The sequence below is a fragment of the Pygocentrus nattereri genome, chromosome 15 (assembly GCF_015220715.1).
Source record: "Pygocentrus nattereri isolate fPygNat1 chromosome 15, fPygNat1.pri, whole genome shotgun sequence".
Taxonomy (NCBI): domain Eukaryota; kingdom Metazoa; phylum Chordata; class Actinopteri; order Characiformes; family Serrasalmidae; genus Pygocentrus; species Pygocentrus nattereri.
In genome coordinates, this window is record NC_051225.1 from 15817575 (window position 1) to 15839549 (window position 21975).

The following is a 21975-nucleotide window of genomic DNA, read 5'->3' on the forward strand; positions in this document are numbered from 1 at the left end:
AGTCCTCCTGACGACTAACTGCCTGTGGTTGCAGCAGAGCTCATGTTACTGAGCAGTGAGGGGAGCGTTCGCCTTGCCACCGTCGTTGGCCCAGGAAGCTGCTCACTAACCAAACAGGGTTTGTTCATCTGCAGACTGCAGTCTCAGAGGTTTTTTCCCTGTTTGTTTTGAGCATTTTTAAGAGGCTACTGTGTCGTTTCATGTTGGGGTGAGTTAGCAGAGGCAAGAGAGCGAGTGGTTAGATACCCGGTTAAATGGTGAATGGATGAGACGTTTTCTGTATCAGTCAGCGGCTAATTCAGTAACGTGCCTGTTCTCCAGGCTGGAGCGGATTCCGCTTCAGGTTTTTTTTTTTTTAATCATACCGTGTCTGTCAGCTCCTAGTTTTATTAGAGCTATGTTTCACTGTGTTTCACATTTCACTTTTTACGGCTTTTTTCTTAGGGTGCTGCTCTGTGAACTGGCCCCATCTTAGCATTGCTAAAACGCCGGCCCTGTCCGTAGCTTTGCTGAAGCAGATTTTAGGGCAATTACACAGATCAATGGTAGAACTCCTGCTCTTGCAAAAGCCTTCCCGCTTTTTTTGTGTAGCCTGTCAATCATGTAGCTAACTTCTAACCACCTCCAAACAGGCCAGGGTGCCGAGCGCATTCGTTTAGTTGGGCGTTTTTTATTCAGACTTCCTGTCTGACCTGTCACCCTGGCCACACGCCGTTGCCCATGCTCTCCATTCAACGGCGGCTGTTGAATTGGTTTCTGCGCCTTAAGTCAGCAATCAATGTCAGTTCCCCCAAAATAATAAGGCTTAATCATAAATCGCCGAGGTGTGGCCTGACTGACCCTGCAATTCATCAGGCTTCTTAACATGGCCTCATCTGGGTGGAGCAAATGAACTACCCCTGTTTTGATTTTCCGATTGACGTGTCACATGAAATGCGGCTTCTCTGCGCCCATCCCCCGTCTTTTTCCCCATCTTTCCTCATTCTCTGTTCTTCCCTGACTTCTCTGTACCTTATGTCATAGAAAAAGTCCCTTCTGGACTACAGTTATTCTACTGTCCTTTATGGGTGGACCCAGTCACCCTGGGAAGAGAAACTCAGCAGACATGAGGGTGAAGAAAAGAGAAAAAGAACAAATGCGCTGACAAAAAGTGCCCAGAGAAGAATGAGGGATGGGGCTAGTGGTGACTAATGAGCTGTTGTCCATCCCAAAAGCCCCAAAATAGAGCAGCTTAATCAAAGCGGCATTGAAGGTAATTTCCTCAATTTTCTCCCCCCACTGAAATCTCATTTATGAGATGAGAATGGAAGGGAACAAAACTGCTTTTCTTTGCATTAGACGCTGCAAATTTTCCAATTTGGGTGAGCAGACTGGCGAGAAGGCCTCCTATTTTTGGAAGAGAAAGGAATTAGAGGAATAGTTGCTGGAGAAAGCAGGCCAGTGTACGCCGGCATTCCAGATGTCCGAATGGCAGTTGTACCAACCCAAGTGTTTTTTTTTTTTGTTTTTTTTTTCTTCTTTCTTCTTCTTCGTCTTCTTCTTCTTCTTTTTTCTGGGCACTGTCTGCCAATGATGACCTCATGAGGTCCAAGCTGAAGACTGTAGGCACACAGTTCTTGCTGCCGCTGGCTAGAGGAGCCGTACTCTTTTCATAGCACCATTCATTTTGTCCAGTTCTCTTGCCATTCCTGTCACCACAAAATTACTCCCTCATAATTAGCCATTGTTCCTGTTTTTTTTTTTTTGGGGGGGGGCTTTTCCTTCTCATTTTCCCCCTCTATCTCTCTTTTCTATCAGGGCCCCTTTTTCATTTTCTTCTTTTCTGCTCTTTCTCCCCTCCTCTGTGTTCTGTAAGCTTATTGTATCTCAATTAAAAACAGACTTTCTGACTCTGAAATACCACCAACGTTGTTTTAAGCCCCTCTTGCCCCCCCCCCCCCCCCCCCCCCCAACAAAAAAACAAAAAACAAAAACAAAACCCAAAAAAAGCACTCCATCCACCCTTAAGGTGGAATGGTGGACTGTGGGAGATTTTACACTTGGTTAATTGAAGCACAGCTCTTTCTCAGGAAAGTCCAGTGTTTTGAAGGCAACTTTATAAATGACAGAAAAGGCCTGTGCCTGAATACAGCTTTGTTTACTGTTTTTCCATAAAGGGGCCCATGCCATATTTCATCTGTCAGAGTTGCTTTTCTGTCCACTAACAATGCTTAATTGTTTCCCCCCAAAAAAAAGAAATCGTGTCTGTGTGTGTGTGTGTGTGTGTGTGTGAGAGAGAGAGAGAGAGAGAGAATTCAGGTTCCATAGACAGGAGAATTCTGTATTATATTTTCCTGCCAAATTCCAAACTCTGTTTTCCTTCCCCTGTGCTCACAAAGGACTCATAACTTACTGTCAACTGCAAGGCAAACCACAAAGCTCCACTGTTGCTCAGCTAATAGGCAGTGCTGCTTGATGGCTTTGACTGGCTGTAAAGTTTGCTTAACTGCAGTGGCAGTGACAGAAGGCACTTTGGGAACTGCATCCCCCCAAAAGGCCCCGACTTCTCCTGCCTGCTCAGAGAGAGAGAGAATGAGCAAGTGAAAGAGAGAGAGAGAAAAAAAAAAACAACAAGCAGCTTTTCTTGTCTCTGAATCTCCTCCGGCGGGGCGAGAGAGAGAGCTTGTGTGTGAGTGGCGGAGCTTAGCGGCCACTCTGCTGGCTCTTCTGCTCCGCGAGTGTGCAGCTAAGCGCGTGTGTTTGCTCCGCTTTCCTTGAATGTGTGCTGAGAGAGTGTTACGCGGGCCTGGGACAACTGAGCTGCCTGTGCATGCCGGAGTGTGTGTGTGTGTGTGTGTGTGTGTGTGTGTGTGTGTGTGAGAGGGGAGTGGGGGGGGGCACTTTTCGGATTTGAGGAGTTATAATGCCATCCAGCGCTGAAGTGGTGACCGGAAGACAGCAGAGAGGGCCAGTTGTCGAGCAAGTAGAGGAGGACAGTCTGTGAGTGTTTACTGATTTGTTACTTGCGCTCTCTCTCTCTCTCTCTCTCTCTCTCTCTCTCTCTCTCTCTCTCACACTCACTCACACACACACACACACACACACACACACACACACACACAGGACAGAAACAAGGCTCCTGGTCTCACCCCGCAATGGAAGTTAGTTAAAGTGAAATTCAGTCAGGCTCTCTAACAGGATATTATTTCTTCTAATTCTTTTAATTTACTGTGTGAAGTAATTTTCTGCCGTCTGCTCAATATCTGAAGTGCACTTTGGGAAGAGGCTGCCTTCATTTGCTTGCTTTAAGCAGCCTTTTAAGTGTTCTTCTGAGCTCCGCAAAAGTGCCGGATATTTAACTGAGAAACGTACGCGGGAGAGAGGGAGAGAAATGAAGCAGCACTGTCATAATTAAGTTGACTTTTTGAGGGGGTATAGGTCAACATTTATGGAGGAACAATTTAAACAAATTAATTTGGACAACTCTTGAGGTGCTCCTTCAAAGCGGAGATATTTCTCCATCCACCATTTGGCCTATTTCAGCATCATCATCCATAATTGCTTATCACACTTCAGTTTCGGTCCATTAAAACTTAAGTTGCATGTTTTTTCCCCAACTTAACGGCTGTGGACAAACAATGAATGGCTGGAAAGTATTCGAGTATAAATAATAAAAAATATATTTTTTCTCTTATCCCTTTATAGCCATCAGAAATCATTTTCAAGGGAAAAAAGGATTGGAATGCTGCTGATTTTTTTTGAGCTGCATTAGAGAAAAAAGGAAAATTCCAGCCATGATAAATAAGGCTGAGGGCGGACTGCAAAGCAGTGCTAGTGGTTCCTGCCGGATTCGCATGCCAGTCTGGGTATGTCAGACGAGTCGAGCTGCTCCTCGCTCTCTCCGGCTCCGCTTGGAAGTACAAGGCGTGAGTGAGAATGAGCCGCTCTCGATTGATTTCCGTTTATGCTGTGCACTTGCTACCCAGGAATGTGTGATTTGAAGATCTCTGTCTTTCTCTCCCTCTCTCTTCATTCTCCTCTCTCCCATAATGACGGATGGATGGGTTCACTGTGCAGTAACACCGGTGATAATTTAATTGTGCTAAATGGAGCTGGCTGTGTTGGTAATTTTTCAGCCGGTTGGCTTTGACAGGTAACAGAGAGCTGATTACGGGAGGTGAGGACACCGAGGGCCTTGTCACCTGTGTGAGAGGGGAGCTTCTTTCATGTACACACACACACACACACACACACACACACACAGACACTCACTTTGTCTCGCTCTCTTTTTATCACTGAGTCACTGAGACTTTTGAGCTGGTTTGGCTCTTACTGAGACTTTTTATATATTGAGTTGGTTTGTCTGGTGGTTGTTTACTTTGGTTACTTTGTGGAAACTGGTGTTGAGAGTGATGTAGAAAAACAGTTAGATTAGTATAAAAGCCAGTTATGGAAGGATTTGAAATTTCAGTAGTGGCTGGCAATCTGATTACAGCGTGTTCATGCTCTTCATAGGAATCGGCATGAGACATTTACTGTTTCAGTAATCATTTATTAGAAGTGGAAATACATGATTCTACTAAAAAAAGTGCTTTACATTTATTATTTTTGGCATTGCTAATCTCAGACAGATGATTTTGCTTTTATGGTTTGGTTTAAAAACCATGTAAAAAGAGCTTCAGCAGAATCTGTATCCCCAGAATCCTCAGAAACCTGACTTTGCTTTTAAGGACTTATTTTCCCCAAGTATTCTCTCTAGTTTCTTTTTTTGTGCATTGTGGGTAGTTATAATTGCTGTTCCTGTTTTGTTTTTGTTCTTTCTGTTTGTGTGTGTGCGTGTGTGTGTGTGTGTGTGTGTTGCATGCATCAGTGCATATATTCAAGTGTGAGTGCCTGTGTTTGCTAGTGCACGCGTCCCGCTGTGTGTAACCCATGGAAACTTGAAGCCCCATCATAAAGCAGATTTTGCTATTCCTCGGTTCACCCATCATTAGCTCCGGAACAATGGCCTTCTTGTTTTTGCTCCCCTCCAATTTTTTATTTTCGTTTGATTATTTCTGTTCCTATATGTCTGGGTGGTGTTGTTTCAGAAGGGAGAGAAAAATTGGGGTCCAATATTTTCCTCCTGGGTTGACCTATGATTTAGGGGACTGAAGGCCAGGGAAGAGGGTGTCTGAGACATGGTGGGGAAGGGGAACGGGGTATAGCTTCAACGACACATAGCTCAGGAGTTACTTATCACCATTGTCTATAAAAGGTCAACAGTGAGAGACGACTCACACAGCAGGGTGAGAGAGAGAGCGGGGGGCTTGTTACGATTGAGGGGGTGAAAGTGGATATCTTAAGACACATGGCCCCGAGTCATAAGACCTTCAGGGCACACCAGTGCATAGGGTGAGGATGGGGCATCATGGGTGGGATGGGGGGGCTTATAATGCCTCTGACCAATTAAACAGAGGTTGGTGCATGATGAAACATTAGCACTGGCAACGATTCATGAGTCAAAGCATTCCGGGCCACATGAGCCCCCTGTGGCCCAAGAACGTAACCCTTAATCCTTTTAAAACATGCTGCAATATTGTCAGCTATATATAGGGCCCTTCTCTGTTTGCTTTCCCTCTTCTCTGGGCATTTGGAGGGCGAGGGAGGGGGGGTTGAGGGGTAGAGAGACAAGCCATGCTCCCCCTCCAGTTATTGATTAGTTTGGTTTGTTCACTGTCCATTGTTATTGTGTAATCGAGCGTAAGCTGGAAAAGGCTTGTCAGGAATTCATATGCAAGCCACTGGCCTGGCCTGATATATTCTCTCCTTAATATGCACAAAGGCAGACGTATCTGATTTATTTACTGGAGAAACAGACTGAATTATTAATCAGAATAAAGGAAAGCGAGGGTGTGTGAGGGTGATTTGACTGTGCTGTTGCACGAGTCCGTTTATGTGCAGTTCGTCAGCTCTGCGTAGAAAGGGGAATTTAATTAAATAAAATATGGTGGTGTTTTCACACGCGAGGGGTGTTTTACATGTTTATCATGCACCCCCATCATAACAGCCTCATAACTTATATTCTGGGATTCTGTTTTATGGTCTGGGGGGGTAGAGCAAATTATTTTGTACTGATTAAAAGAGACAGAAGCACACAGATCTGTCAAAAAACCCACCCACTGTCCAGCCTTTTAAATTTGGTTAGTGCCATATTGGCCTATTTTTCCACATTGTTTCGCTATCATGACTGTACCAGAAGGGAGGTGTATGATGAGGTTGACTTCTTGGTCATGCTGTTGTGGCCCACGGGGTGTCGGAATACTGACTGTATATATGTGTGTGTGTGTGCGAGATGAAGAGGGGAAAGCCACGAGCCCAAACCCCAGCAAAACTCTTGGCTGCGCACGCTCACACACACGGCCCTCCCAGCTCTCCTCATAAATTATTAACTCCAACTGACAAATACTGTTACGGAGCCCGGGCGCAGATCTGTTGCATTTTCTAACAAGATTGCTGTAGACACATGTTACGGGAGGATGGAGTCAGCCTCTCTCTCTCTGTCTCTCTCTCTCTCTTTCTGCCTCCCTCCCTCTCTCACTTCCGTGCTCTCATGCCTCAGCAGTTTGACTGATGGCAGGAGACTGGAGGAAAAGTGCCTGAGAGACTGAATATTTTAGAGGTAAAATAATACCACTTGATTTACTGTGTAATACAAAAGAAGTGCTTTGTTTCACTTGCACTCAATTGAAGACGAGGGATTGGTTGGGGGGGGTTAGGAGGCTTGATGTGCAGGCAGCTTCAGTTTTTTGAGTCCATGCATAAAATATGGGGGCAGAATCGCCAGCCTTGCTCTGTCTCCAAGCCCCCCACCAAACCTCTCCCTCAGTGTGTGCCAGGGTCTTGTTCTCCCCCTCGTGCCTCCCCTGGCACCAAGTGTGAGCGCACTGAACTTTGCTCCGAATTTAGATTTTCAATTAACACTCCGCAAGTCCAGAGATCACTGCGTATTCGGCATAATTACAGGAAACAATTTATTGGCTGATTAAAATTGAGGGTTGGGGTTGCTTAGGAAAACAGAAGCGTGGAGTGGTCTGGGTCTCCAGCTCTGGTTCCCCCCTTGTGCTAACCGACAGATACTGTGTTTACGCAGCTGCTGATTAACTGGCTTCTATTGTAGACTTTTTGCCTGCTGTAACATGGCTGATCTTAGACTTTGTGTACATGTGACTGTGTGATCCAGTATGGGTATCACGGACACCCTCATTGTTCAGGGCCACAGGAGCCACTTGTGCCTGTGAGCTCACTTAATGAACTGTATTTAACAATTCATATGGAGAGTGCAAGCCGGCTTAAGTGCTCAGCGATGTGTGCAAATGGATGGCACATCTTCAAATGAAGTAGTCATTCTTTAGAGCGCCCGAGAGCCATCGAGACCTGACAGCCCCGTACAGCTCACACATCCCTCGTGTGTGTGTTGTAGTGGGGGCAGATGAGGGGGAAGGAACGGGGCTACGGCTGCAGCACACGTGAACAGATTAACGCGCAGTTTGGCATTGAAATAATCTCTCTCTGTGTCAGATTTGTTTTCATCCCCCGATGGACCCCATGCTGGAAAACTTGGCAGAGCTGGGAGATGAAGTTCTGGAGGCACCTTGGGCTGCCTTCATTACCCAGCCTGCCTCTGTCTCATCTCCCGGCAGTCTCAGTGGGCAACGGGAGGATATTAGTGCGCGGCAGAACCTTGACCCAGAACTCCCGTGCCCTCTGTGCCCAATGCCAACTCGGCCAGTGCTGGGCCTTTGGCCGGCTGTATCAGGTCACCCTTCACTTTCCACAACTCTCTCATTCGGTAGTGCATCACAGGCCCTGCTGGCTAATAGGCAGTCCTGTGTGTGTGGCATCCTGAGGTGATGTTTTGATTGTGGCATATCCAGCATAGATAAACCACACAAAGCAGGCAGAGGGAAAGGGGATTAGGAGTAAACATGCACTGGTTGCTTTTCAGCACTTCAGATCAGTAGGAAAGCTTTATGATTCTGTTATTTATACCGAGGGCTTAATTAGATTAGCACCCTCTGTATTAATTTCCCCCCATTGTACTGAACAGTATGAGAGCAGCTGTATTGTTTGGGATGGGAATGAGCATTAAGCTATCAGAGGCTAGACATGAAAGACTTGCAAAAGAAAAGAAAAGAAAAGCTGTTTCAAAATAAGGCATCCAGTTTTTTTTGTACCTGATACATTAGGCACACCACTCACTGCAATATTCATGAAAGGCATGTGACAGATTTGTAAATTTTGTTTTCTGCTGCTCGGCTTTCGGGTGCTCTTTAATTCGAGTTTATTTGAAATAGCGCAGTACTAAAATCTTAATGATTTGCTAATTTGTAGAGGATGAAAATGAAGAAGGGAAAAAAAGTAGTTGGATTTTATGCTCTGGCATGATGACTTGTTGAAATCAATTAATTTAGTTCCCAGTTCCCATTCGCTGTAACTTCGCAAACGACCCACTTTTGCTCCATGAACTTACAGTGATTAATGCTTACCATCGAAAAAAGTAGAAAAGCACTATTTCAAACGTCTCCTGCCATACGAACCTAAGCAGCACGTTTTGGATGTTTATTGACTAATTATAGATGTCTAAATGAAATCTCTCCGCAATGCTTGGCGGTGTTGGAGCTTTAATGAGAGTGCGTTATACGGTATGGTAACCCTCTTAGCGTGGTAATCAGCCACAGGGTGGGAGACTGGGCCTGCTGTAGGCAGCACTCCAGCCTAGCTCAGCATGGCTATTCACATTAAACAGAGAATTAAGAGGGACCTCAGTGCCTGCCAGTGCTCCTGTGCTCAGGCAGAGAGCTATTGATAGGATCTTTGTGGCTCGAATGCAGGTTCAATCCCAGGGTCAGATGGAGTGACTGAGCTGGCCAAGTTCATGTACGTGTCAGCATATGGAGTTAAAGCCAATGTGGTTAAAGACAGTGAGAAAATAAATAGACATGAATTTTAATGAAGAAATATTGTATGGCATATAAACTTTTCTTGATCTCTTCTATCAATGTTATCCATATTTGTTGTGATCATATTTGCTCCTCAGATCTACAGACATGTATATATCTGACTCAATGATTCAATTTAATAATTAATAGTAATTCTTTAGGAATGATGTACACCATTTTCTTATTTGATTTGATACTATAAAGAGTATATTTAATATATACGTGTGTGTGTGTGTGTATATATATATATATATATATATATATATATATATATATATATATATATACACAAACTTGTGACTGGAGGAATTGTCTTATACAGTAGTTATGTAAGCTTGAAAAAATCTATTTTTAGCTTAAAAGCCTAAGTATTGAGCATGTTTTAATAAACAATATTAAAACGAGGCATAATTGATGTTAACGTTCATGCAGTTAGATGACCACCTTCAGAACACTACAGGATTCTTACATCCCTGCTAACCTTCCCTATGTCTTTCTCATTGTCTTTCCCTCTTTCTCTTTTCCCTCCTCCCTCCCTCCATCCCCTTTTTTTCTTCCAGCAGAATCATGTCTTCCAAGCAAGCCACCTCTCCGTTCGCCGCAGGCCCGGACGGCGGCGAGGACGGAGCGAGTCAGGAGCATCTGGCCTGGGAGAAGGAGGAGAGTGCAGAGGCACTAGCCGCACCCCAACTGCCTCTGCACAACCTGCTGCACGGCAAGCCGCACCCTGAGGAGCTGCCGCCCGTTAGCAGCAGTGTGCCCCAAGAATCAGACTGGGACAGCCTGCAGCGCATGGTGAGACTACATCCTACATTTTCCGCAGCCTCCAGTGCCAGGGATTTAGATACACAGGCCCTGGTAACATAGCTGGACAGCATTTTATAGGCTTCAAATACTTAAAATTTACATTTCATCATTAACCATAATTTTTAAATGTGTTAATTTCCTTTAGATTTTCTAATCTAAATATTCATTTTTAAATTTTTAATGAAGAGTTATGTGTTTTTTTTTTTCGGTGTTTATTTTTGTGACAGATTTCTAAGAGGATCTGAGACAGATGTGTGGTGTTGTTATATCAGATAAGGAGATTAGTGGACTGGATTTTTTTTTTTTTTTTGTTTACTTACCTAGATAGCAGAGATCATACGTAAGTTCTTAAAATGTAAGACTTAAATCCTTAAAAATGTAGCAGTTATTTCAGTGTTTTATACTATTTTTGTATTGAATTACAGCTGTTCATCACTTACAGAAATCAGCTAAACAGCTATCTCTGTTTGTCTCTCAGCTCTGACCTGAATGTCCTTCAAACATCAGCACTATAGTCAAAGAAAGACATGAATATTTGGCAGTTTCTCTTTTTACATGTTTTGTTTTGCCATTTTAACATCTTTTTCTAACACACTACAGTCTTTTACAGAAAACGGGTGGCATTCAGCTTTTAACTAAGCTTACTTGGCTATTACATCATTTTTCTTAGCCTAATATAATGTCCAATGTTGAGTAATTGCCATTTATCTTCATTTTCCTTTATGATGTATAATTAAAGGTTTTGCTTAAAACAATCATAAATAAGCCTCCAATTTGGAGTTGTCAGGGGACAGGAGTTCTGGTGGGGTCTAAACGGTGAACAAATGATGAAGCTTCCAAATGCTAAATAAGGAAATAAATACAAACAACAAACTCACAAATACCTGTGGGTTCGTATTACTCCATCCACTCATAGTTCTTTGTTAATGAATAGTGGATGCATGTTTGTGAGCAGGGTTGTATTATACAGGTTGGCCAGTAGGTGTTCAGAGATGGACGGAGGTGAGGTGTGCTGCGCAGGGCTGAGGTAGGCTGTAGACGTAGGCTGTTATTTTCCACCCGTGACCTCTTGCATTTGGATGGAGGCCGAAGCTTTTAATGGAACTCTACTGTCAGAGCTCAGAGAAGGGAGTGAGTTGAGAGGCACATGCCACTGTCTGTTCTTTCTCTCTCTTTCACACACTTACACAAAACTCTGTGCCTCAAGATGGATCCTCACCCCAAGGACACTGTTAGAACAGAGCAGTCTCCCCCGGAACCCTTTGGAATGAAGACTTGAGATCTTGCATTTTGCCAAGAGCTTGCCTTTGAAGTCCTAAGCCGTCCACAAGTGTAAAAGTCGGGGAGAACAACGTATTGAATTGCATCGCGCATCACAGTGATTTTATGAATCTTTAAATAGAGAAACAATGAGAGAGTAGGAGTGGGAGTCCATGGGAGTGTGTGTGTGTGTGCATGGGACGCCCCAGACCTCTACAAGCTTGCCTCCCTCTCTCCTCAGCCGTGGTCCCGCTAGGCTAAGAGGCAGCGGGCCCAGACCCAGGCCTGAGAGGCTCTCATTGTTTGCTGCTCATAAAAAGGGAATTCTCCACAAAACCCCACTCCTTTCCTGTCCTCCTGCTGGCCTACAGCCAGCTAATCCTGCACAACCCAGCAGAGTAGGTCCATAGACATATCAGCACCAAGACGTACTGCTGGAAAAGCTAGCACGAGCTGGGGCATCGATATTCACAGTATCCAGAATATTTCTGAATGTGTCTCTACTCTTCATGTAAGCAAAAAAGGAAGTAACCTTTTCAGTATCATAAGCATCTTAGTGACATTCCAAAAACACCCCCGCTACCCTGTAAGTTAATGCTGCTGGACTGCTGTCTGGAACACCTGACTGAGCAGAGGATTCTTTGATATGAGACAAGAGAAAAGCAGACCGGCCTTTCACAGGCACTTGTGGGCAGACACAACATGGGCAGGTGTTTCCAACAAACCAAGTGAAGGAGCCAGCCAGCAAGCAATTCCAGAAGGCCTCAGGGCTCTACTCTGGCCCCTGCTTCTGTCTTTTTTTTTGTTTTTTTTTGTTTTGTCCGTACATGATTTGGCCAGATCCTGGGTGGGCTCTCCAGCCTATCTCTCCCATGTAAATGTGGCCAGGCAGTGGTGCACAGCTCAGGTGCTCCCTATTACAGCACGCCTAATTGGATTACAGAGAGGTTTTTCGTGATTGGTGTAATTAGAAAAGCGTTTCAAAGAATTTTCGCTGCATTGTCTCGGGCTAAGCAGGCCGATCTCTCGGCTCCCTCTTGATATAATGAGGGAAAGGCGTATGAAAAGTTAATTGTGTTCATTTGATCTTTGAGAGCGGGTTGCTTGTGTTTCATTTGCATACGCTGGACGTTTTTTGTTCTACAAGCTATGTTCTGCTCTCTGATGAAGATGCAGTGTTTCTAAGTGATTGGTGTTTTTTTCCTTTGATGAGGTAAAAAACATTATTTTGAAACACTTTTATAAACATGAATTTTAAAAATAATCGATTGCCAGGGTGACTTTAGACGTTGGAACAGTGAGTACATTTTTACAGGGTTGTTATAGTGAATATTGTGACAGTAACAGGAGTATGGTTAGGCTATAAAAGATCAACAGACGAGGTTACAGGCAAGCAAATGAGAGCAGGGTGGAGAAGATTGCCTGAGTGTGGAGAGCAGAAGTAAGAATGACTCTAAATGAGCAGGGAGAGCGAGCAGCAGAAAGAGAGAGAGGGGTGTGCCTGTAGCCTCTGTTGATTACCTGTCTGCCCTGCTGTGCCGGGCGTCTGTGTGGCCAGTGCTCTGAGCCTGTGCCAGCTGATTACCCTGAATTACCTCACCCCCTACCGGCCTGGCCACCATGCGCTGCTGCCGCATAATCACCCTGCCCTAGTGCCCGTCTGTGGCCGGGACACCACGCTGCAGTGAGAGAATCCTGCCGTGTTGCTCTACATGTATATCTGCCAAAAGCTCTCAGCTCTTAGCATTCCTGCATATTTGCAGGGATTAGTAGCTCTGTATACGATGGAGCAATACGGTGCTCTTCTCCTGGCCTCCGCCTTCCAGAACCATCCCAGAATTCTTTTCTGCAAGGCCTCTGCCCCTCGTCAATCATCCGTTGCCTGCGTTTCACAACTCTCCATTTTGGGAGGAGCTGGAACCACCACTGTAGAGTAAGAATGCAGACTGTGTTAGTGTGAACCTTTCGTTTAACTCTAGATTTTTTTCTTTCCTCACCATTTGTTTTCACTCAGAGGTCTTGTAGGGTCTGCTTACTCTCTCTTTCTCAAACACAAACACAATTTTAGCTACAGAAGACAGCGGAGTTACCTGAGCTATGTGCCATAGCGGACCCATAGCCTCCTGCTCCCCTTTAAGTGGAAGAGGAGAGTACAGCTATCAGCCCACAACAAGAGCCCAGTTAACCACTAAACCACACACAGGTGGGATCGCAAAACAACAGCAGCTCCAGACAGGGCCCGGATTTATGATGGCCCGCGGGGTTCAGGAAAGAGCAGCCCGCCACTCGGAGGACTGGCAAATTGCTCGGCACTCAAAGCTGACTCGAACAACACTTTGAAATGAAATTGCAGTGACTTCTTTTGCTGCAGTTGTGTGGGAAGAAAGAAAAACGGTGAAAAAATGCTGTTAACCACTATTGATCTACTCTCTGCAAGACCTAATCTTTTGACAATGTGTTTTTGACAATGTGACAATTGTGTTGCACCAAAATGCACTGTTCTTTCACACAGGCATGGTTTTTTTTTTTTTTTTTCGATTTTCATTTTTTTTGGAAAAGGGTATTTTTTTGTTATTTTGCTCCCATTTTTTCAGCATGTAAAAAAGATCTAGGCAGTATGTATTTTGATAATTCAGAGCAGAGGCATATGGGAAAAGACTTGAGGCTCAAACGGCTTTGCACTCAAAACAATCTCCCTCTCTCTTCTTCTCCCCTGCTCATTGTTTTCCTCCAGGAGTCGGACAGCAATAAAGTATGTTCCCTGTACTCCTTCCGGAATAACTCTACCTCTCCGCACAAGCCAGAGGAGGGGGCGAGGGAGCGGGGCGACCTGCTGGGCAGCTCTGCCTTTGGAACACCAGAGCGCCGGAAAGGCAGCCTGGCCGACGTGGTGGACACACTGAAACAGAAGAAACTGGAGGAGATGACAAAGACAGAGCAAGACGGTATGGGAAGCCTCACTATGTTTGTGTGTGTGTGTGTGTTTTTTAAGTGTGCGTGTGGGCATCTGTGTTTATATGTGTACATGCACAAGTGCCTCATTCATGGCTTTACCAAAAGCACACAAGCTGTGCATGGACTGCTTCAGGCATATATCAGTGTCCTCACTGAATGTTCTCTATGTGTCTAACTCTCTCTCTCTCTCTCTCTCTCTCTCTCTCTCTCTCTCTCTCTCTCTCTCTCTCTCTCTCTCCCCCTCTCTTTTCCTTCTCCATACTCATTTTCACACATACTCTATCTTCCTTCTTTACACACACACACACACACATGCATACATAGACGCACACACGTACCAAGTCCTCTAACCTGGGAGGACTGACGTGGCTATGTTTCCAGTTTGTTCTGAACCGGCTCCAGTGTGACAAAGAGTGGGTGGCACTACACCTCAGCTTAAGTGTGGTCTCCGAGCCGCGCCAAGCCAAACTCTCAGGCCGTAAAACACACGCCACCGACCCGACGCCAGGAACATTACCTTTTTATTCTTCAGCACAGACGACAGCATTCATCCCACAAATTCAACTACCCACTAGCCAAAATAGGTCCAAAAAAAGTCTTATTTTCCTCAGTATGTGCCTGGAGGGTCCTCTAATGCTATCCAAAGATTTACCAATTAACATTTATTTATATATACATACATACATACATATATATATATATATATATATATATATATATATATATATATATATATATATATATATATATATATATATGCACTGTCTATGCAAGTCTGTTGATTAGGACTTGATGATTTACACATTTTTCTGGATTTAAAGATTTTAACAGATTTTTGTTGAATAGAATCCAGCTAGTTTCCATAATAAAGACAGCTGCCTAATTAATTTGTGAGACCACAGTTTTAGTTATTTTTGGATGTAGAACAGCTAAACCCTAAACTGGAATTTGATACTGGCAGTGTTGCGCTGTGGAGGGTGCCTTTGAGCTCCCAGCATCGCACCCTAAACCACCCAGTCCTTCGGGAGCCAGGAGGATGACAGGAAAACAAATATTGAAAATAGTTGCTGTAATAGTTCCTCCACTCTTAATTAGAACGATGTAGGACTGTATACAATCAAACATACTACACACACACACACACACACACACACAGAGCTCCCTAGGGATGTACTCAGTTCATTTAAATGTCTAGGGAACTCTTAGCTTAAACACTGCATCACAGGAATAAATTAGACTGTAATTCAACTAAAATTATTTTCTCTCCATGTTTTTTTCTTCTTCTCTGCTGATCTTTGTAATATATTTATTCTGATGTTCTTTTGCAGTTTAACAAAGGTTAAAGAAATATTCTGAATGCAAAAAAGGCAAGAGTGATCTTCTGTCTCAAACCTGTTATTTTCTTATTCATAATTCATTTTAAACACAATGACAGGTTATGCATTTTAAAGTTTTTTTTTTTTTCACCTTGAGTGACTAATGCAGCAATATTGTTGTGAGCTTCTATTAAAAAGCTTTTTTTAGGGATGCACTGATATGGGAATTGTAGGCTGGTGCTGACATCCATAAGTATATAAAATGTAATCTATATTTTTATGCTGATCCTAGACATAAATGTTAATAAAATGTTGTAATCTGATCTACCAGGATTAGCATAACAGACAAATGTGTCTCTTATTTGTATTGGGTTACAAATGCATTAAAATGAATAAAATGCTGATATTTTAGCACAGTAGCCCGGTGTCACCCAAACATTCTGACAAACATCGGTTTGAAATATAGGTCATATGTGTGTAGTTATCTGTCCAATGGCATTATTTAATTTCTTTTATTTTATAATGCTGATATTTTATATATAATTATAAATAATTAATAAAAAAATATTTATTTGATTTTATTCAATTATTTATCTATATTTATCAAAACCAGCACTGATACCATTGTGCATCCCTCAGTTTTTCTAAAAAAAAAATCTACATTTTCCACCTTTTTTACTGGTTGTTTCAGAATCCAGAGAACCGATTACATCAAAGTGCAGTGTTGTGGTTAACAATGCCCACTTCTTAAATATCTTTGTAGGCCTGCACCAGTTTGTTTGTAGGTTTATGTACCATTTTTGATGTGATTTCCTCCAGCTTGTGTTCCTGATTAACCGTGTCCACTGGAGGCTCTCCACAGTATAAATGACTCTCACACACGTTAGTTTGTCCTCTCGTTTCTGATATGGCTTTTTTAAGATGCAGTATGCTCCTCTCAGCCCTCAGTGGCTGGGGCGATATGCTAATGAGCCCCAGCTGGTATGGCCGGTTGTTGCAGTAATTTAAATGGTCAAGTGCGGCTTGTAATCCTGAAGGCCGTATGTTTAGTGCGGTGAGGAGAGGGTGCTTCAATTCTAGTGTACAGCTGTGTTAATCTGGCTTTAATAATGGAAATGGAGCCAGCCTCATGCCCCAACACCTCATACCGCCTGAAATAAACTCCCTTGTTGCAGGGAAATTAGTTCCCGAGCTCGGGCGAGACAAGAGGCTTCGCAAAGTTCAACGTGTTAGTGGTAAGCTGTTGGAATGGAGAGGTTTGGTGTCCTTGAGGAGGGCCAACTGAAGCTTTCTCTGAGACTTTTGAGTGCTTACGATTACTGTAAATTACTGGGGATCGGAGGCTAATTTTTGTGTAGTGGGCTCTGCAGCTGTGTGGGGAAACCTGCAGTTTGCAAGACTTGAATGTTGGGATTAACCCTTTTCTTGCCTCCAAATGCCATTCAGAGAGGGATAGGCTGTCTTGACAATGTGACTGATGTGAGACAAAGAGCAGACAGGCTAAAAATACTGCTCATCTTAGCCGGATATTAAATGAACAACTGTTGTTCTTAAGCCAGTACTGTTTTAGGTCAGTCTCTCTTCATCCATAGTAACTCTATACTATGAAGACTATGTCTTATACAACAGGCTATAGTTTTAGCAGCACTGCCATATCAAATCCTTGTAATATTTTATCATTGTATAGTGTTTCCCTACTTGAAAATACTAGTTACTCTTTACATTGCATGAACACTTTATTCTTCTCTGAATTGAAATTGTCCAAAAAAGCTTTACATGTTACGTTGACAGACATTAAAGCTAAGAACAGTTGCTATTGCTCCTGTGAAGTTGCACTGACAGAGATATGTGGTTTTATTATAAGTGACTCTATGTTAAGGGTTTATCTTGCTCAGTCACTGTGTTTGCTGTCCTGTACTTCTCCACAGTGGTACTTGGCTAAAGGCAGCATCATTAAGAATCATTTAAGGTGGTCTGGGCAATACAGCATTATAACAGACGACACACACTCCCTTTCTCTATCCCCTCACACTTAATTAAATGTGTATTGCAAGACCGAGAGTCAACCGCTCTCAAATTCAATCAGACCTATTAGAACTGGACCGCGAGGAAGTCGAGCCTGACTGTCATCTCGCCGCTCCCTGCTTTGAACCCGGCTGTCCTGTGGCCAATCGCTTCCATCCCTCCTCCTCACCCTCCCCACCCTCCCATCCCTCCACTCTTCTAACAGGTCCTTAAAGTGCTTTAAGTGCTTGTGACCGCTCTAATGAATGAAAATGTCCTCCCCAGGCCCGGAGGACTGCATTAAGCTGAATAGTCACCTTCACTGTAAAAGCTCCTCCAGGGTCGGCCGAGCTGCTGGGAGGCCTAACGATTGTGTCCGCTGCTTATTTACCGGCTATTGTAAAATGCATTATTTATGGAGAACTCTCCAGACGACACTTGTCAAGAGTTAAAAATGTCAGGACTAAGTCAGAGAAAAAATAAAACAGGAGGTTGGGAGAAATAAATGAATATGGGGAAGAGAAAAATTAGCGTCCATTACAGATTTAAGGTGACCTTGAGCAGAGGTTCACAAGCAGTTTAAGCAAGCTTTATGTAATGCACTGAAGTAGTAATCAATAAAAATAAACGATAATATAAAGATCCTCCTTCTGTTAGGTGTGTGCTTGTCTCTTTTGAATCTATAAACTCTTTTGTTGTCATCCTGTTCTCCTTTTCTCTCCGCCAACGAGCTTTGAGTGTTACTGAAGCACGGCTGGGCTCAAACTCTTCTGGCCTTGAATAGATTTGTTAGCAATTATATGAACAAACTTCTCTTGTGTACACTGAGTGGCATGCTTAGACATGGCTCTATTCTCTCTCTCAGCAGCTTGCTCAACACAATGGCGCACAGCTTTTCTTTTTTTTTTTTTGTATATGTGCAGGCAGGCATTCCAGGAAGAGCGAGCCGTCCTGTGTTGATTCTGAAGCGGCAGCGGAATTTCTGACAATACACCCAGGCCATGCTGTTTTAACGGTCCAATCCCACAGCACTTGGACAGGGGCAAGCGTCTGAGCTGGGCCTAGTTAAGAAAGCCCACAGCTTACTCTAGTCTGGGCATCAGAGAGCATCCACCTCTGCCAACGTAGTCAGCAGTCTTGTTCTGGCAGGATTGGCCGTGGCTCCTGGTAAAAGCTTGTTAGCCACTAATCTGTACTTAGAGCTGTGCTTGTTTGAATGGCATCATTACATGTTTCGGTCTGATGTGTGGCAGAGGTTCAGAGTGGTGGCTGTTAGAGAGACATGCTGTCATTGCTCTATAATGTGGAGTCGCAGTGTCATTGTTCTGATTACGCCAAGTATAACGTAGATTATGCCATTGTAAAGCGTAAATTTTAGGATAAATCATGAAAAATGCATCTGGATACAGTTTGGTTGCATAGATGTGAAATGTCTGAGTAAATACGGATATAATTGTAATAAATTATGGTGATATTTAATGGAGTATGCATTGTTACATACTGTTAAGGCTATTTTTAAATGTAATGTATATTAATGTATAATAGTTCCTCCTGTCACATTGTATAATAAAAAATAATCAGATAAAATCATAGGGAAATTTTAGCTTTCATGATTCACTGAATTGTTTCTTAAATAATTGAAGTCTAGTCCTTGTGACTTCAGAGATTTAGCCATTGTGTAGGTTTAAATAATTTGTTGCTCTGATAATTTTAGGAAACTATGTATATTTTAAATGTTTTTTTTGTTTTTTAAAACATTCTTTCTTTCTAGTCTTTCTGGTCTGGTCTTGTCTTTCTTCGTCACTGTAAGGATGCAATCGCTTGTGTAAGTGGTCTTTGGACAGTTGTTCAAGCCCACATTCTTCTCTTGCTTTCACTGATGAAGTGAAAGGACAGGGTTGTGTCCCACTTTTAGCGAGTGCGGGAAAATATGCCAAGTGCTTTTGGGAGGCAACAGGTGGAGAATGGCGGCGCTGTCGGAGGACGAGTGAATTACGCAGCCCCGAGTGACCCGGGTGACAGCGGGAACAGTTGCTAATGTGGCCGAGATGAGGGCTTTCTCTGGGGTGGTAACCCTAGACCCTCTGAGAGGGGCTTGAGGGGGGGTGAAAGGGGAGGGGATGTGCTAGAGAACAGCGGTGTGGCCCACTCTGTACACCTGGAGCTTTGTGTATTGAGTTGGAGTTAATGAGTTTAGCAGAGGAAAGATTCTTCAGTGGCTGTATCCTACGTTAGGCCCTCTCTCTCTGGGGTGCAGGGATATTTCCAGTACTCCCCTGCTGAAGCTTGACTATCTCTGAGGCAGGTGAGCTGCAATCACAGCTGTGTGTGTGTGTGTCTGTGTGTGTGTGTGGAACTGACTCCTGTGCTCCAGTCATCTGCTCTGTGGGCACCTACCTTCATAATTCTGTGGAGATGTTCATCCTTTGGTGAAGGCATATAAAAAAGTGTGAAACGTGTGTGCATTTATGTGTACGGCTGATGTGCAATAGTGTGTGTGTGTCTGTCTGTGTGCCATTACCTGCGTTGAGAATGCAGGTCAAGGTGTGTGTGCCACACAAGTACACCTTTAAAGCAGCGGGGAAGATTCAAGACTGCAGAGAGGCTATGACTAATAATGTATACTCTTTGCATGGCACCGTTACAGCTTGGCCCTCTTAAAGCACGCCTTGTCTGCGGGCAGTGCATGTCTTTTCCTCTCGTCAAGATCAGGAGATTGATGGGCTTGGGCAGCTAGAGAATTGAGTGCAGAAAGCTGTTTTACCACATGCCATTTCGGTTGCATTTTTATGACCCCTTTGAAAAAGCTCCTGTTGAAATAATGCAGCAGAGGAGCTCTCTGCTCACTTTCTCCCTCCTGCAGCCTTGTCATCTGCCTCTGGGTTTATTCCACCTAATTAATAGGAATCTTTGTTGTAATGATCCGTGGCACTGGCCCTTGACTTGATGCATATGCAATGAAGTCGACGGCAGGCGAGTCCGCCTTTTTAATTCCTTGGCCGATGGCCGGCGTGAACCTGAGATTTGGAGGCGCGCTTCAAAAGCACCGCATCAATGCTCCTCTCCTCTCTCCGTCCACCAGCCCCATGGGCAGAAAGCACTGGCCCAACATCAGTCACCTGCCTCCTCTGCCTGTCTGCCCTACTTGTCTTCTCTCTCTCCCTCTGTCTCTCTCTCTCTCTCTCGCTATACTCCACACTTCCTTTAATAGCGCTGGCATGGTGCTGTCCACCTTTGACTTGCCCTGCTTGTCTGGATAAAAGTGCTTGTATTTGATTAGCCCTCATGTGTAAGTGCAGGTGTCAGTGTATGTTACGGTGCGTTAGTGACGAGCACGATCCGAGCTTCTGTGTGTGAGCATCCTGCCAGCCACAGCTACACAGGGCCTTGGCCCGTCACATTTGTTTGAATAGGTAATGTCGATCTGTTGGGGCTATGGAGACACACGTTGGAATGGCTTGTTAGACCATGCGATCAAAAGCCCTCTCTCTTCTCCGTGCCGTGCCAATCAACCCTCTTGTCAAACCGTGAGGCAGACGTTAAACAGGATTTTTTTTCTGGGGCCCCTGCACACACCACAGGCAGCCTGCCAGTTTGTCATGAACTTTGATGCGAAAGATAGCAGAGGCTCTCTCTCCACTCCGCCTCCCTTCTGTCTTTCTCCTTAGAGGCAATGTCTGTGCTGACAAGTCTTCAGTGGAGGTGGAAAAAGCTGGAGACTGATGCTGACAATACGGTGTAGTCCTGAGCAATGGCGGCTTTCCTGTAATGTCATCCGAGTCTTGCAAGCCAGACTTTGGTGGTTTTATCATTCAGTGTTGCCAAGAACCATATATTTTGACAAGTAGGGGTCATTTGACTGACATAAAAGTATTACACAAAATGACCAAACGCTACCTCTTGCTTTAGTGTGCTGTCGAGGCAGGCCATTATCAAAATGGTGTTAGGACAAAATAGGACCAGCATGAAAGTGGTATGCATTGGCACACAAGACAGATCTAATTTATTTCTTACTACTTGCCTTAAACAAAACTAGTTAGTTTTGAGTATCTTTTAAAGACAAAACGGCACAATTTGTTTTAAATCCAGCACATGCATATTGCTCAAAATGCTTAATTATTGTCACAGTGCGCATAGCAGGCCTGGCTACTGCTGGCTAGCTAGAATTGAACTTGATAAACGTTTGTTCTTCAGTGGACTGATCACACTCATTGCACAAAAGTGTGCACATACAGAAGCAGAGTGCAAATCAAAGTCAACAGTTTATTGTATTGTTTATCTGTGGATGGATCATCTGGGGCTGAGACATCATCCCTACAATGTCCTAGCCCACTTGGTTCTTGTCCAGGCCAGGTTTCTCATGCCTTTATGACAAGTCCAGAATTAGGGTCGAGTCTTTAGTCTCCCTCTCCACCCCGGGGTGGCTCAGTGGGGCCGCCGAACCCAAAGCCCCTGCTCTAAATAGAGCTCTTTGCCTTTCGGATGACAAAACAGGCAGCTGCTCCTGCCTCAATGTGCCATTCTTCGCGGCCCTATCGCCTTCCCCAGTGGCTCAGATTGCCATTAGTCGACAGTAGCAACTGCTGAAGAGCATTCCGGGAGCCATCTTCCCTCTCCAGCTCAGCTGTTGACTCGCCCCCCCACGCTTATCCATGCACAGGAAGGCAACACAA

The 21975-nt window shown here is 44.1% G+C and overlaps 1 protein-coding gene across 9 annotated transcripts in view; it reads left to right on the plus strand.

Moving 5' to 3' along the window:
* sox6 (SRY-box transcription factor 6) overlaps positions 1-21975 on the plus strand; it is a 163086-nt gene that overhangs the window by 48235 nt on the left and 92876 nt on the right. For 3 of the 9 annotated variants that reach the window (XM_037545485.1, XM_037545489.1, XM_037545484.1), the window contains 2 exons: positions 9521-9755; positions 13762-13972. In XM_037545485.1, coding sequence (XP_037401382.1) covers positions 9521-9755; positions 13762-13972 — 446 coding nt within the window. Of the gene's footprint in view, positions 1-2887; positions 2980-9520; positions 9756-13761; positions 13973-21975 lie in introns of those variants that run through there. The other 6 variants (XM_037545488.1, XM_037545486.1, XM_037545490.1 and 3 more) reach the window with 4 other exon arrangements.